The sequence below is a fragment of the Micromys minutus genome (assembly GCF_963924665.1).
Source record: "Micromys minutus genome assembly, chromosome: 9".
NCBI classification, from domain to species: Eukaryota; Metazoa; Chordata; class Mammalia; order Rodentia; family Muridae; genus Micromys; species Micromys minutus.
In genome coordinates, this window is record NC_137978.1 from 56192656 (window position 1) to 56209266 (window position 16611).

Sequence of the window (16611 nt, forward strand, 5' to 3'; positions counted from 1 at the left end):
AAGAGGCCACAGTTGATCAGAGACATTTAATTCAAAAAAAAAAAAAAAAAAAAAAAAAAAAAAAAAGCCATGCAATCATCTGGTAGACAGAATACCTTGGGCAAAGGCAGCAGCAAATAAAATACATAAGCTATCCCTAAGTCAAGATGGCACTAAGCAGGTTCAAAGTTAGGAAGGCTGTAGAAGAGAGTTGGAAAGGGCAGGAGATGAGACTAGGGTAACCCAGTACTGAGGTAAGATACCATGAGAAGATGCCCATTACCAAATCAAAGAGAAACTGCAGGTAGTTCTAACAGAGAAGTCATTTAGCTTCACTTTCAAGAGAATCATGTTGCTCAGTGGTAAGAAAATGAAAAACCTATGTGAATGAGGGAAGGAGGTAGGCAAGAAAGCTCACTGTTCCAGGAGAGGTAGTAGGCTGGGGAACATAGTAGAAAGTAACCAGACCCCAAGAACATGTATTTTGGAAACGAAGCTGTTTATGAGGAGAGCTGATGAACAATAGACTGCACATTACCTAGAAAACGGACAACAGGGAAGGACTATGTCCCAGACAGTGAGAGGCTAATCATCTCTGTTAGCTTAACTTATCAGGGACGAGGGAAACTCAACTGGGGAACTGCCTCTATGACATTAACCTATAGGTGTGTCTACGGGCATTTTCTTGATTGATGGTTGGTGTGGGAGGGTCCAGTTCACTGTGGGCAATGTAAACCATTGGGCATATGGTCCCAGGCTATATAAGTAAGGTGCTGAGTATCAGCTTTGAAGCAAGCCAATACAGTAGTGTTCCTCCACGGTTACTCTTTCAGTTCCTGCCTCATCTTCCCTCAACAATGAGCCATAACTCACAAACCAAATAAATCACTTCTTCCCCAAAGCTGCTCTTGGTCACTGTTTTATCATAGCAACAGAACACAAACTAGGATTTAAGAATGAGGAATGGCCAAGAAACAAATCACAAGGAAGGAATGGTTCACTCAGTCCACAGCTTCAGGAGGCTGGTGTGTTCCATCTGCCAACAGAGAGGTCTGGGGACCAAAACAACAGCCACAGCAGAACAGTGAGGACAAATTATCAGAGGGAAGAAAGGACATAGACGGAACAGCAACTCTTTCAAGGTTCTCTATAAAGGAAGAGAATGGGCTTTTGGATGGAAGAGGATACAAGACTCTTCAGAGCGAAGATGTGAGAAGGTGCATAATGAATGCTGGTGGAGGGGGCTACAAATCACCAGCCCAGTAAGATGGATGGCCTGCTGCGCTATTGGATCCAGCCCCTTTTTCCATAGTCACCTCAGAGTCCAGAAAACTCTGTGAAGGAGGCAGCAAAGCTACGGTTTTCTAGGCTAGTTTCCCGGCAGATCCCTATGGAGCATACAGGGATATATATATATATATACATACACAGCAGACAGCACAGGTCACACAAGACTGCCAGGACACTTGTCCCTACCTCCCACATATGTCCTAAGTTCAAAGCAGGATAAAACTATTACAAAGTTCAGTTTTACTCTGGCAGAAGCTACACAAGGCAAGCAAGCAACTGTCAGTCATATTTGTGGAAGAGTAGTGTGACATGTGCTCTGTAGGCTAAACCCAAGGCTAGTAAATATCAAGAGTAGAGAGGAAACGGCAAAAAGGGCAATCACAACAGGGGATTAAATAGCATCCAGTATGGCATCTAAATACAGAAGAGTCATTTGGGAAACTTGAACTACAAGGTAGCTAAAGAGAGTGAGAGAAAGGCTTGAATGCTGAGACCAAGGCAAACGTGGTGCTGTTGAACAATACGCCATAAGACAAAGGCAGAAAGAGTGGGCCAAGTGACAGGGAACAGTGGAGGGAGGAGATGCTACAGAGTGGACGAATGCTACAGTCTCTACAAATGTAAGTTAGGAACATAAGCTCACTTAAAACCCCAGACCTCAACCCTCTTGCTATTTCCTAGAAAGAGGATCCTACTTCTACCATCTGCTTCTGCTTCATTAGCAGTAAGCTCCTGTTTCTAAATAGAAATCACGTTTCCCCCCCTTGGACACAGTTGATAGCTCTGTGTGCTTTCAACAAGCCGGGAGAGCAGTCAATGGTGGTAATAGCACATTTCATATGTGCTTTCAGATACATTTTCTTTCTTTCTTTTAAAGATTTGTTTATTTATTTATTTATTCTATAAGTACACTGTAGCTGTCTTCAGACATTTATTTATTCTATAAGTACACTGTAGCTGTCTTTAGACACACCAGTAGAGGGCGTCAGATCCCATTACAGATGGTTGTGAGCCACCATGTGGTTGCTGGAAATTGAACTCAGGACCTCTGGAAGAGTTGGTGCTCTTAACCATGGAGGCATCTCTCCAACCCTAGATACATTTTCAATAGACACCAGGAACACTGGGCAAAATAGCCAATATAATAGCACAAATATGCTGACTCAAAATGTCTTTCTAGAATTTGTTTTTTGTGATAATCTATGGTTTCCTTAGTTTTGAAAGCTGTTCCCTATAACTGGTGATCAATCTGGTTTGAAACTATATATTTCAGTGTTTTCAACCTTCCTAATGGGATACCCTTTAAAACAGATTTCCTCACGGTGTAGTGACTCCTAAGCATAAAACTATTTTGTTCTTGGGCTTTCAGACAGGGCTGGGAGACCTTGGGCACATGATGACCCAGTGCCAAACACTGGGCCTTAAGTATATCAAGTGTCTTTTCCGTAGTTTTATGGCAGAGCAGGAAAAATTTAACTCCTGAGTTACTAAAGAGATCTCTTAAAATTTCAAACTCTCCTTTTGTTGTTAGTGGTGTCTTAAGACAGGGTTTTTTTGTGTGGCTCTGGCTGTCCCAGAACTGTTGGGATTAAAGACATGTACTAAGCAGTGCCCGCCCTCAAACTCCACTTTAAAATAAAAATTGTTTTGCCTTTTTTTTTTTTGTATTGCTCAAACTGCTGCTCTCAGGAGGCAAAAGTTAGACTTAGACTAGGAACTGAAGTTTTCTGACTTCTCACTGTGTCAAGCACAAAGGGAGGTTTGGGGATGAAAGGGGCCGGACTCTGTTTAAAAATCACACTGACCTTCTACCTGACTCCCTCAGCCAACCTAAGGCCCATGTACACATCACTTACTATGAACCAATCCATTCTTGATTCTCAAAGGGGAATAAAACCTGTGATTCTTTTGATGTTATCATCACAAACAGGGCAAATTAAATGGCCATAAAAGGTATTCAAAATACTGACCTCCCCAAGGTTCCCATTCACAGATGTTTTTTGCAAGAATCACAAGTCTCTATTCTGAAATCTGCCTGTCCGTGTCACAATGAACAATTTGAACAAGTTCCTATCTATGTAAATTCGCCTATAACAAACTGAGGCACACAGAAGTCCCAAATATGGAGACTCAACTGTGCTAAACAAATTGAGTGATTAGCTTTCAAACTGCTTCTTTAAACTCTCACATCATGAAAGATCTGAAATGTCAGTGCTCAAAGGCATCATCATGTAAAAAGACAGAACTCTGTAGAGAGAAACAAAGTACAATTTTTAAATTCTGATATGAAGTAGAAACACTTTTTGTTCTGCTAAAAATAAAAAATGTCTGATATTTGTAAGTATATGTTTAACTGAAGATATGCACGCTAGTACAGATGAATCATAAAGTGTATCACAAGTCAATTTTTTCCCAAGTATAAATACTCCCCTGTAATTACTGAGCAAATCAGAATGTCACATTGCTAGTATCCTAGGAGTCTTCTTTGTTTATATGACACTCAACATACGTATGTATGTATCTACCTATCATCTATGTATTGATCTGGAAAAAATTTTAGTTAGTCTCACTCTATAGGCCTTGAACTCAGACCCACCTGCTTCTGCCTCTCTGGTGCTGAGATTAAAGGCTTGAGTCACTCTGCCTGTTTCTCTTTATAAATATAACCATGTTGTATGTTTTATTTCATTTTATGGGGAGAATAATTTCATTCTGAAGAGGAAGTAGGGTTTTGCAAAGTTCAGCTTACTACAGTAAACTCAAGACCGCTTATTTGGTGATTACGTTCTCTATAGTTCTCGGGCATTTCTCAGGTGGGTTAGCCAGGACAAAATGTGAAAAGAAGCGGTTAACACATATCCAGAGCATGGCCAGCACTTACCTTCTGCAGAGCCCCTCATGTTTGCAAAGGTGGAGTCCAGCTCGCTTGCCTTCAGCTGTGCAGTGTGGGTTCTGGTGCCTTTGTTTTTATTCTCTTGCGATTTCTTCTTCCCTGAAACACAGCATATATTTATTTACTCATTCATTCATGATACTCTGATCCTTGAGACAATTATTAACCCAAGCCAAAGTAGACTGTATTTATAGGCAATTATCATTTTGGATTTCCAAAGAAAAGAATGGCTAGTGACTAAATAACATCAAATCTGTCAGAAAAAGAAAGAAACTAGTAAGTCCTGCATTTTTCTTTTTTAAAGATGTTTGTTCTTTAGTCTCACATCACAATAGCTATCAAATTGATGAACAATGTATTCCCAAAACTTAATAATACTGATATAAAAAACTTTAGAATCAAGGAAGTTTGAAATCATATAAATACGGAAAGACACGTATTAGAGAAACAGTAAGTATACCAGTAACTTAAAATGTTTTATTGGTCAAGATAGAATAATCTATAACTGCAACTTCGACTTTGGAAGTAGACATTGCACTGCATTGTAAGGGATAAATATGGCCTTTCTCAAATGCAGAGAAATCACAAATGTGGCCCTTATTTCATTAATAATGTGGAGGCACACAAAGTTCAGGAAATACTAACTACACTCCATGTGATCCCAAACTATAGAAAGTTAAACCAAACCACGACTTCTGAGAAGCTGCAACAATGAACTGAAGCCCAAAGGAACACAGTATACTGCAGTACTGACTCCAAATGGTAACCCGTAGTTACCAGATCCAGGTGAGTCTCAAGTCCCTTCCCAGCACTTCCTTCTCTTCTGGATGATTCTCCTCACCATAGTCCACTTCCCTAAGAAAAGCTTCCCTGCTTTTCCTGAACAAACCTCCTGCCTCCCCCATAACCACCTTAGTCAAAGACAGACAAAAAACTACTCATCACTATGGAACACAGAGAAATCAAATTCTCTATCGTCTCAAATAGTAGATCATCAGCTAAAATGAAGACAACAGATGGTTTTAATGTTAGAACACAAAAATGGCATAAGATTAAAAGTACGGAAATCAACTATAATATAAAGTACTAATTTAAAAGATTTTGATAAAAATCTGTTAACAAGAAGACTACACAAAACACTATTTGTTAGTCTTTCAAAGGGAAGTCCTGAGATATCACTTTAAGTGCCCAATTCATCAGCTAAAAACAGGCTTGGTTTGTTCTGTTTCCTTGGGAAGATGGGGGGGGGGGGGAGAGGAAGAGGTCAACAATATGGTTAGAAGTTCCCAACAGTATGCACACATGTTCCTTTCCACATGTACCTAAAGTGGTTATGAACACAAGAAAGTGCTATGACCCAAAGCTCACCCACACTGATGAGAAGCTAAGGATCATAGCAATGGATGAATAATGCCATCTCCAGGTGAAGACATCCTCATAGGCACCTCACAAGGCAGACACGCAGGCACGTCCACAGTGGCTCTGCCGATTCTCCTGTACACTGCCCAGTTCATCTGAGCCAGGTAATTGCTGACTCAAGCTTTGGAAGGATTTGTGTTGAATAGAAACAGATTCTCTCCCCTTCAACAATTCCTTGTCTTCTGTGTCTATGTCCTTCCTGTGTGTGATGCTCAGTCTCAATCAGATTAGTAACTCCAAACAAAATGCATGCTAACCACAAACAAAAACACAAATAACAATCTGATGGTATAGGGCAGTTGAACTGGCCCAGCATCACAAGGCCAGCAGCAGAACCCTCAGATACTCAAAAGTTAGAGAAATGCCCCCCGCCCCAAATCAAAAGCACATCTTTTTCTTACTACCAGTACTTGGTGTAATCAGGACTCCCCATGCCCTCAGCAGGCCAAGAAACAGGACCTTTACTGTAACTACAGGTTTTCAAATGGAGAATTGTAATCTAAACATGCCCTCTGCAATAAGCTTCAGATTCATCAGAAATAAAGCACATTGTAAAATTTAATAGAAACAGGCATCAACTTGTTAACCAAAATACTCTGGCAATGAAATTCAAAGATTTTCTACAGCCAAAGTGCTGTAGCACAAGGAGAAACATGAAACACACCAGGCATATGAAAACGGAACATTAAATATACTTCTATTATCATAAAACAAGCAGTGTGGTATACTCAAAATTTAGCTGCTTAAGCATGTGAAAAGTAAATGCTATGTTACATTGTATTCTCTGCCTTAAAACAAAAACACCCTTAAAATGGCTAGTTCATGCCACATGTCCCTTTCTAAACTCCTCATTAAGTTTATTTAGTACTCCCCATGTAGTGGCTATTCCTGGTTGTCAACTTGACTATATCTGGAATGAACCACAATCCAGAATTGGGAGGCCCACATTTGATCCTGACATTGAGGCATAGAGACTATGAATCTTAGGACACTAAGGCAAGGAGATCTCTGAGCTCAAGGTCATCTGGGACAAAGCAAGTCCCATATCCAGGCATGGTGGTACATACCTTTAATCTAGGACATACCTTCTGTTGGAGACCTACATAAGGACATTGGAAGAAGGAAGGCTGGCTCTCTTCCCCTGCTTGCCTTATGGAACTGCGCATCTGCTAGATCCTCGGACTTCAGTTTGACTACTGTAAGTCACCAACAAATTCCTTACTATATAGAGACTACCCATAAGTTCTGTGACTCTAGAGAACCCTGACTAATACACCCCAGGTATTTACTGTAAAGCCACAGCCACCATGGAAATGCAATCCTTTGTGAGGACAGACCATATCAAGATAGATATCAGGATGAATACCCACCTCATGTACCTTTCTCAGAGGACTAACAAGAGTTACAAACAGCAGTTAATCCATCTGGTTTCTTATGCAGAGCACACGTGACACTCTCAGTCCTATAACTGTCTGTTGTGGGGATTGCTGATTCACCAGGATATGTTTCACAGCATATTGCAGAGGGGAAGGAAGCTCTACCCAAACTCCATGCTTCAATTCTCAGTGTGTGTCAGCCTCAAATTGAAAACCCAGCACAAAGTCTCCCCAGTTCTCTGTGGGAGCTCTCTCAAATATCAGAGCACTGGACTAGACTGGTGCACTCACTATATTTGAGGTTACTACGGACATGAGACTCCATAGTCTACATATTTGTTAAAATTATGCTAAATACTAACATAACAACAATAAACTAATCCCAAAGATGAAGACATGAAACCACCAAAGTAACTTAGGAACAACAATGAATTTATGTGGCAACAGAAATTTAGCAAAACTATCATTTGTTCATGGAGCTAAAACATCAAAATTTCTCAATTAGAACCATTTATCAAGATACTTTTGAGGCCCTTTGATTAGGAATGGAAGGGAACACCTAAAGTACTCCTGTCTGCTTCATCAGGGTAAATTTTGTGAACGAAACTAAAGGTTTAGACAACGAACAGAGAAACAAATTAAATCCTGCTCTGACTTAATGTGAGTGTCTGGCACCACACCAGTACTGATGGACACGTTTCCTTAAGCAGGAATTTTCCAGGTACTTGGTTTCTGTCTGCTACATTAAAAAAGATTAAAAGAGAAAACAATATGACCTATCAGGACTTTCTGAAGGGACAGGGGACTTGTCTTATCTCTGAGGCAAGAGGCACCACTGGGTGTCTGGCAAGCACACAAGTGCACTTACCAGGGTCCTGCAGGGTCCTACATGGCGCTACTGCCACCCGGCTGCTCCACTTGGTCTAGACAAGAAAGATACAGGAATGAAACATGAGGAGAATGAAATGGAAATGACAAAGAATAGCATGAGACAACACCTGATGTGTAGAGGAAGAAATGTGCACATAAAGATGAAGAAAAAACAAGACAAAGAGCAATTATCCATGTCATCAAGTCTCTCATATACCCCCCAAAAAAGGCCACTCCTATGTACTTAGTTGCTGAAGTTAAGATCCTAACTTAGGCTGTCAGGTTTATACCATGCCTATGTTGTAAGACATGACAATGACGCCACCTACAGACCATTCTTCTAGAAGACCTCAAAGTACCAACCCATGCCTGTACTAGAGACACCTGTAGATCAGAGGTGGGAAGTGTCTACCTGGCACCATAATTAGGGAAGAAAACACTGCTCAAAGTGCTCTTTCTCCTGCAGCCATCTCCTAATGCCTCAGTCAGCACACCCATCCTTGGCACCCATTACTGGTAAATGAAGCAGATACATAAAGCATCTACACACTCAGCAGAAGGAAGCCAGTCAAGTTGGAAGGAAGTGCTCTTCCATTTTCATTTTACTTTACATAAAAAAAGTATCAGTCAATAGCACAGATCTCTGCCCTGAACAAACATGATTCAGCAAGGAAACAGGCGTTTCTAACCAAACAGCTGCCATATAAAGACACAACAGCTGAAATGGCTGCTTTCGTAGACAATGGACAGCCTTCTACTGCTAGTGCCCAAGGTGGGAGTTGCAAAATCAAAATTGCTTAAGGCAGCACATTAATAATTTAACCCAGATCCAGATTATGTTCTACTATCCAAATAAACTAGACAAACAACAGGAAATAATAGAGAATAATGTTTCACTTAAAAATGTTCAGGCAACAAAGAAAATGAAAATTCTAGGTTTGCACAAGCGACATTAAAAATTCAGCACAACAGTGAAGCTCCTGCATATTATCATTTAAATGAACTAATTTTAGAAGTCCAATGAACTCTCTGTGTGTTGCCTCCTCACTGGGGAGTTAGTCGACTCTTCAGTCTCAACAAAATTAGGGCAGCACAAAAGCCAGGCCCATGGATCTTTCTTTGGAGTTCATACTGTCCTTGTCCTTAGACATAGACAGTTAACCAGGATTATTGTGAGGCTAAACTTCACCATGAAAGATCACTGAAGGCCTGAGTGGCAGACCAACAAAATCAACAGAGACCATCAGCCTGGGCTGTCCACTGCCTCCTAATCCTCAGCATTCAACCAGACCAACTTCCCAGCAACTCAACTTCTGCTGCCACCAATCCAACAAAGTCCATTTTCCATGATTACCACTAAGGTCATAATTTCAAGTTCAATGTTCCTTCCATTTCTTTTGTCTTGTCTTCTTCCCCTGACAATGGGATAAAATATTCTCCATCCCTAGAATCCTTCCTGACATCACAGCATTCCCGTCCACAATCTCCTGCTTCTGCATGGTCTTTCTTTCTTCCTGTCCCTCAGGGGAAGGAAATCTGACAACCGGAAGTATGCTTTCACAGTAGGCTACACAAAGACTTCAACAAACAGAGAGCTAGAATGAAAGAGAGGTGCACGGGCTCAGTGACTACACCATGGGTAAGAGGTGTGGGAGCAGAAGAGATGCCTTAGTCAAAGGTGAACAAACAGAACACCATGAAGAACTTTGAAGCCTATATCCAGGTCCCTTAACCTCAAACACAGCTTTAAATTTCACATTATTATGTGAACTGCCTCAAGTCACAATATATCAAGTCAGTATCCACCCTGGTACTTCAATTCTCATCCAATTCTCCCCTTTATCCTGTGTTCTAAGAGTCCTGTTATGACATTTTCCAGGTTCTCATTTCACTCTTTAAAAGGAGACACAATGAATCCTTCTATCTCTCAGGCAAAATATGAGCAGTTATTAAATGACTTAGGTTCATTATACTTTTTTCGCATTTCTGTACAGCAAAGTCAGTTGATGAGCAGCACTCAGGACGTAAGATACAAACTTGGCTTCTGAACACAAGATGAAAAGTCTAACGTGATCTGGTGGATTTTTAAGTGTTAATAAGGTAGAAGAATAGGTGGGTAATGGCAACATCAGTTCCCTAAACAGCCAGTCATACTAAAAAGTGTTGGGCAGGCAGGAAAAAAATGTCATCACTGTCTTACAATGGAGGTGACTGAATGGTCAGGAGAAAAGCTAGGAATACATATGAAACTAAGTTCTCCTCAAAAAAATCCCAGCCCATTTTCTGTATCTGGGTACTTGTAGGTCACCAAAAGCCACAGAAAGGAGAATCAGGAAGCAATAGGACAGGACTGATAGAGACCAGTGTCTAAGATACGGTGCCCAGAAAGGCTTCTGTAAAGGTCATCAAACATCACTATGGCTCTGTAACAAGGTCAAAAGTGGCAGTGACAAGTAGCTAGCAGAGAAGAGGCTCTGTCAGTCTACCAGCCTGACACTCCCAAGAGGCTGGGAGTTGCTTTTCATTTCATAAAAAGGAAAGAAACATGCCCACACTTCTCAGATTTTTAAACTTAACTCCAAATTTTACCTGAGAGTAAAAAACTGCTAAGCTCCTTCAGCACAATCACACCTCTTTTTCTACAGCTAGGTTCACTAAGAGCTGTCTGTAATCACTGAGGCAAATTATTAAAATAAAACCTTCATGACTTTCAGTTGTTCCACATATTAAACAGATCTTTCCAACAGCCAAGCTCTGCAGCTTTGCTGTGTAAATTCCTAATGTGCCTGCTCCTGCCAGGGTGCTGTCGCAGAGCCTGTGTGGGACTCAGGCTCCCCCACTTCCACACAATCATACATAGACGCCTCTTATTCAGGGGGGTAAACAAGAGTGCTGACTCTAAAGAGTGAGAGGAAGACTAAGATGAAGGCTTGCTGGAACCAGGTTTAGAGCACAAGGGGCCTTTGAGGGTACATTTTGGTGGCCCAGCAATGTGACGTTGACACTGAGGAGTTAATGAGATCAAGCATACAAAGGAAGCCTCTTAGACCCTGTAAACAGAATCATCTGTAAAGAGTACCCAACGGATTGGATTCTAAGTTGTCAGCCTATGTTCCTTCACATGCATTCTCTAGTAAATTTCTACATCAGCCATTTGTTTTGTTCCTTAGTTTTACACTGACTAGGAACAGAGATAATTATAGATATGTATGAGTCTAATGAGGGCAGGAAAGTATATTCCCAGTACTCATAAAGACTCGATCACTGCATGCCAATGCTTTAGCAGTACAGGATCCAAGTGCAGCCTACTTTTACCAGTATAAAACACAAGAACTATCTATAGTTATGGACTTAATTACTCGGAACAAATCTTTCAATCTGCTTTTCTTCTGACTTGAACATCTGTTTCATATTTATTTTAATGTGCTCATGCGTGCGTGGAAGTGAGAGGACAACTTTCGTGTGTGTGTGTGTGTGTGTGTGTGCGCGTGAGAGGAAAACTTTCTTTCAAGAGCTGGTGTTCTTCCCACCATGTGCTTCCAGGGATGGAACTAAAGTCATCACACTTGGTGGTAAGCACTGTTTTTGTACTGAGCCCCCTCTCTGGCCCTCAACCTAAGTTTTTGTTGTTGTTTTTAATTAAATGTATTGAGGTTCACATTAGTAGTTTTAATCTTTAGGGAAGGACATCTTGAACCTCTTTGAAAACCTAAGGCCCCCTCTCCCAAGTTAGTCACCTTGGGCATGAGCACATTTTATAGTCCACAGCAGGCTGTAAGTGCACACAAGGACAGTGCCCACTCCACAGAAGCACACCTGTGTATTCTTTTAACCTCTCAGAACTGTCAAGTCCCTTCGCTTCCCTCAAAACCAGCTTGAACAGTAACTTCTAAGAAAGTGATTCCTCATTCCTCACACTTGCTATTTCCTAACATCACACTCATAAAGAGTACAGAGAAATCTGAAATGTTTTCAGTTACTTTTATAACTAATGATTTCTGAGAAAATGTATATACACTGCATTCAAAATGTCAAACACATAAAACCTGGTTAAAAAGATACAGCAGTCAGGAGTGCTGTGAACTACACAAGGTAGATCAAAGAAGACAAACCTTCATCCTAATAAGCCAATGATGGACGGAAGATGTACAACACATCAAATGCCACAGGTGATCATCTGACCACACCCCAGCAGCACAGGTGAGCAAGTTAAGGTAAAAAGTGCACCAAGGCAGCTTCAGAGGCAGGGAGACACTTCCAAATTATAAGTAGGACTACAGGAAGGACTCTCACCTAATTAAAACTAATAGTTAAAGTCTGTGTCTCAAAAGCAAAACTGCCAATTTCTAAAGAACATGTTGGAAAATGTTGAAACTTGACTTTTTATATGTGTGCTGGTACCTCCATTGCTATGGAATAAACCAAGAATCAGTAGATGCACAGCAACCAGAAAGGGAGGACTCATCCTTTCTGATGAGGAGGGAGAACTTCATCTGTGGTTGTTGCTATTTTGAGGTAAAAGCTCTCACTTTATAACCCAGGCTGGCTCAGGTGGCATGATCTACCACAACCTGCTCATCTTACCTCATTTTACAGAGACTTATACTAAAAGGCAAAAGATTGTTACTAAAACAAGGAGTCAATTTGGCCTTCTTTTTTACTTTCTGGGTTTTCAATCTGGCCCTTCTGATTCTAAGGCTGTGCCATTTTTGCTCACTACAAAAACAGTCCATTCTTCACACTTTCAACACTTGAGATACAGAGTATCTCAATAACACACACACACACAGAGGGGGGGGGCACTTAAGACTCCATTTGAATAAGTTACCTATTTGCAAAATATAGATTTGTATTTAATAAGGAAGCAACCAACAGTGAAGCCTGTGGATCCATGCAATGTGCATTTCTGCCTGTCTTAGGATAAAAAAAAAAAAAAAAAAAAAAAAAAAAAGACTAAGTCATTTTTTTAACCCAGGAATTAAAGGTGGGACAATTCTTTGTACTTTTGACAATTACCCAAGAGATGTATAAGATACTATCTCCTCAAAGCTTAACCAGAGGCAGAATAGGCTTACATACAAATTAATATTGTCTACATTAGAAATATATGCAACTATGAATTTACTACCTTAGCATTCAGAGTAGTTTTATTTTTATCTTCAACGGTTTTGATGCAATAGTAACTCCAACATGACATTTAGACTCCATCTTATCAAACATTTCCATAACCTAACAAAGAAAGGCTATTTCCGGTAGCTGCTGGTAAAATTCCTAATGGTGAGTACACGTGGCATTTTGGGTCCTTAAGAAGAAAATAAAAGTCAACCAATTGCAGCTAACGACTGGCTAATCCTCCTAGATCTAGAATGTGTGGGTGCCATTATGAACTGCACAGTATAGCCTGTGAAAACACACCCGGAGACTGTCCCACACTGGAGAAATCACAAGACAGACAGACTGCCAGGGCCAGTTCAAAGTTGTCCGTTCGTGGATAGTCTCCACACTGACCCCTGCCCCTGTGAGCACTCATACTCACAGCAAAGGACCTAAGGAGTGGTACAGAGTGAAGCCCCCATTGTTCTTAGACTCTGGTCTTTAGCTTTCAGCTAGCAGTTACACTGTCCCTCAGAGAAAGAGGCTCTGACAATCCCAGATTAAAAAACACAGCTAGCAGGTCCAGAAAGACATATTCTACATCTCAAACTGGCAAGAAAATGAAAACTAAACCTGAGAAGTCAGAGTAAAAACAACAAAAGACCCAAAGATTGAATTGTTGTCCATTCTCAACTGTACTCAAACAGTGCCCATAATACTGTTCTTAGCTCTAAATACGGGCAAACAAACCAGTTTGCCTTCATTTTTTTGTGACACGGGATGTTAAGAAACCTACAAAAGACTGCACCCCAAGAGAAGGTGGTATTATAAACACAGGAGGAAACATTATCACTATAGTGCACGAGCTCTCCCCCCCTTCTCTCTCTCTCTCTCTCTCTCTCTCTCTCTCTCTCTCTCTCTCTCTCTCTCTCTCTCTCTCTCTCTCTCACACACACACACACACACACACACACACACACACACACACACTAAGAGCTTAAGCATATTTATTCAGTTTTTCCTTTTAACCAAAGCAGAGACAAACCTCTGGTTAATTAACACAGTACTCATTCATTAAATGTAAAGTTGGTCTTGGTCAAGCCACCATTAAACTAGTAACATATACTTGAAAAGGTCCAAAGTATCATGTAAGCAAAGACTCTATCGCTTTTCAGATGCCACAGATTTTATATACCACTTACACAATATCACTCATTGCTTTATCATAAAATTTCTTGCCTCTGAAACTATGTTCCTGTCCATTCAGAACAAGTGTTACAGTACACTTTGAGTATATAACCTGTAAGATGACCATCCTTTCACCACCAGCTGATTAGAATTTCTAGGAAGAAGTGCTTTGAGGACAGAGTGGCCATACATAACTTAAACCCCTGAACACTGGGAGATGGAGGCTGGAGGAAGATATCAAGTTCAAGGCCAGTCTGGGATAATAGTGAACCAAATATCTTTTTAAATTTCCGGATCATAAGCAGAGTTGGAAATAATAAACAGCTACAGTTACTGGTTCAGAGCTCCCAGAATTCTCTAGTGTCCTAACTCATGTTCTTCTGGGGCTTAACATACACTGCTTCTTGACACTGTAAGTACAATCACTTCCTCAGAACTTCTGAAGAAAATAACAGAAAGGAAATATTTAAGATGTTTGGAAACTGAATGCAAAGCTAGCTCAGCCCTGCCCATCAGGCAAGTCTGCCACAGGGTCAGGTGCCAGCTACCCAACTCCAGAGAGGACAACTGAATATTCTTAGCCAAAGTTTCCAGATTCACATTTATCACATTGTTTTTCCAAATTGAAGTTGGAAATAAAGACTCTAGAATGGGCCAGACCTGGATGCAGTGAATGATGCAGTACCTCAGTGGTGTGATAAAGTACTTCAGTGTGTCTAAGCCTGGATCTGAGTCTCCAAACAAAGCAAAACACTATGCACACAGACATAAGAATATAATAAATTATAAATGTATAAAATGGTATACACTATGATCACAGCAAATGGGGAACAAAGGTAGAAGGATCTGGAGTTGTAGGCCAGCAAGAACCACATAGGGAGATCATCTTCAAAAACAAAATCTACTGTGGAATAAGCACTATGAAGAAATGAACTCCAGCACTCCTCAAGGAAATCCAGTTACCTTTGCAGATCAGCCAGGCCTAACAGCACATGCCTTTTATCCTAGCAATTAGGAAGTAGAGGCAGAGAGAAGTTTAAAATCCAGTCTGGACTATGTGAGAAGTCCATTAAGAGGGAAGGCAAGGAGAGAGAGAAGAAAAGGAAAGCAAGGGGTGTTGTGCCTAGAACAGATTGAGGCAGCTCTTCCTACTAAGTTCACTTTCCTGCCGTTCCTACAGGCAGCTAGGACAGGACCAGCTTCATCAGAAAAAAAAAACAGACCTCATGTTTGTTCCAAAAAGCCAAATGAACCAATGAACCAAAATGAATGCTACCCTTCGCAAATAAACATTCTGACAAAACAGAAAAGCCAGAACACTTACCTACATCCTAAGGCAGGGAATGGAAATAGCAAGCATCGCTTGCTTCTACTACAGCCACTAAATAAATCAGAACTACACTAAATCAGTTTCTAAATTTAATTTTTACACTGTATATTAATTAGATCCTGTTCAGGATCCTTAATCTTTGGCCTATGGAAATCTTAAAGTGCACAGTAGCAGTGCAGCAGTGACAAGACCTCAGGAGTGCTGCAAACGAGACTGCACCTCAGCACTGCTTCAGTAAAGCAAGCCGGCCAGAAGTGGGCAGGGCAGCAAGGTCTCTAAGTGCTTCACCACTAATGCAGAGATAATAGTCAACAAATCCCACACCATCCAACAAGTCAACAGAAGTAAGCTGGAAAAATTCTTTAAACTGTTTACTTTTGGACACTCAAAAGAATGAATCTAATTTGATTTATAACCCCTCAGAGCTGAGATAACTCTGTCACTGGCTCTCATTTTAACTTTACTTTCTACAAAGTCAAGCACTATCTACAAATCTGAAATTGTAGAGTAGCCCAATCCATCCTGGCCAACAGCACTCTGCGGTTTCACACTGCGAGAGCCTTTCCTATTCAGAAGTGCAGTGGGTGGAAATTGGGCTTAGGCAGGTGGACACAGCTACTAGCAACAAGCCCCTGGTTAATGTGAGCACAGGAGCATTAGTTTCTCCTCTGAGGATAAAGATTCCTCAAGCACAGAGCTAGAAAACTATAGGACTGCCAAATCCTGACATGTGTCTGTACAAAAACTCACCCAAGAATTTAGCAGAGAATGTTTGCAAAGCATCAAATTGGTTTAGTCAGGACAGCAAAAAGAAACAACTGGGCAGTGGTGGTATTTATTTTAATCCCAGCACTTGGGAGGCAGAGGCAGGTGGATTTCTGCGTTTGAGGCCAGCCTGGTCTTCAGAGTGAGTTCCAGAACAGCCAGGCTACACAGAGGGGTGTGGGGGAGACAGGGGCGAAGCTGCTTTCAGTATTTCTCTTCTTCACTTAGAGGAAGCACAAACACTTTCAATGGCACATGCTTCTGCACTGTAATAAGCTCCCCTAAAGTATTAATGTTAATAAAGACCAAACTCCAGATCTCTCTCTGGCAGCGTAGGTTACACATAGGAATCCAAATTACACAGCACCATGCTAGTTAACCTAGACTGCAGCTTTCAGCTCTGCGTG

General features: G+C 40.9%; 1 protein-coding gene across 3 annotated transcripts in view; it reads right to left on the reverse strand.

Moving 5' to 3' along the window:
- Positions 1-16611, reverse strand: part of PRDM2 (PR/SET domain 2) — a 59730-nt gene that overhangs the window by 28713 nt on the left and 14406 nt on the right. For 2 of the 3 annotated variants that reach the window (XM_080921437.1, XM_080921438.1), the window contains exon 4: positions 4151-4261. In XM_080921437.1, the coding sequence (XP_080777563.1) occupies positions 4151-4261 (111 nt within the window). Of the gene's footprint in view, positions 1-4150; positions 4262-7825; positions 7856-16611 lie in introns of those variants that run through there. The other variant, XM_080921439.1, reaches the window with a different exon arrangement.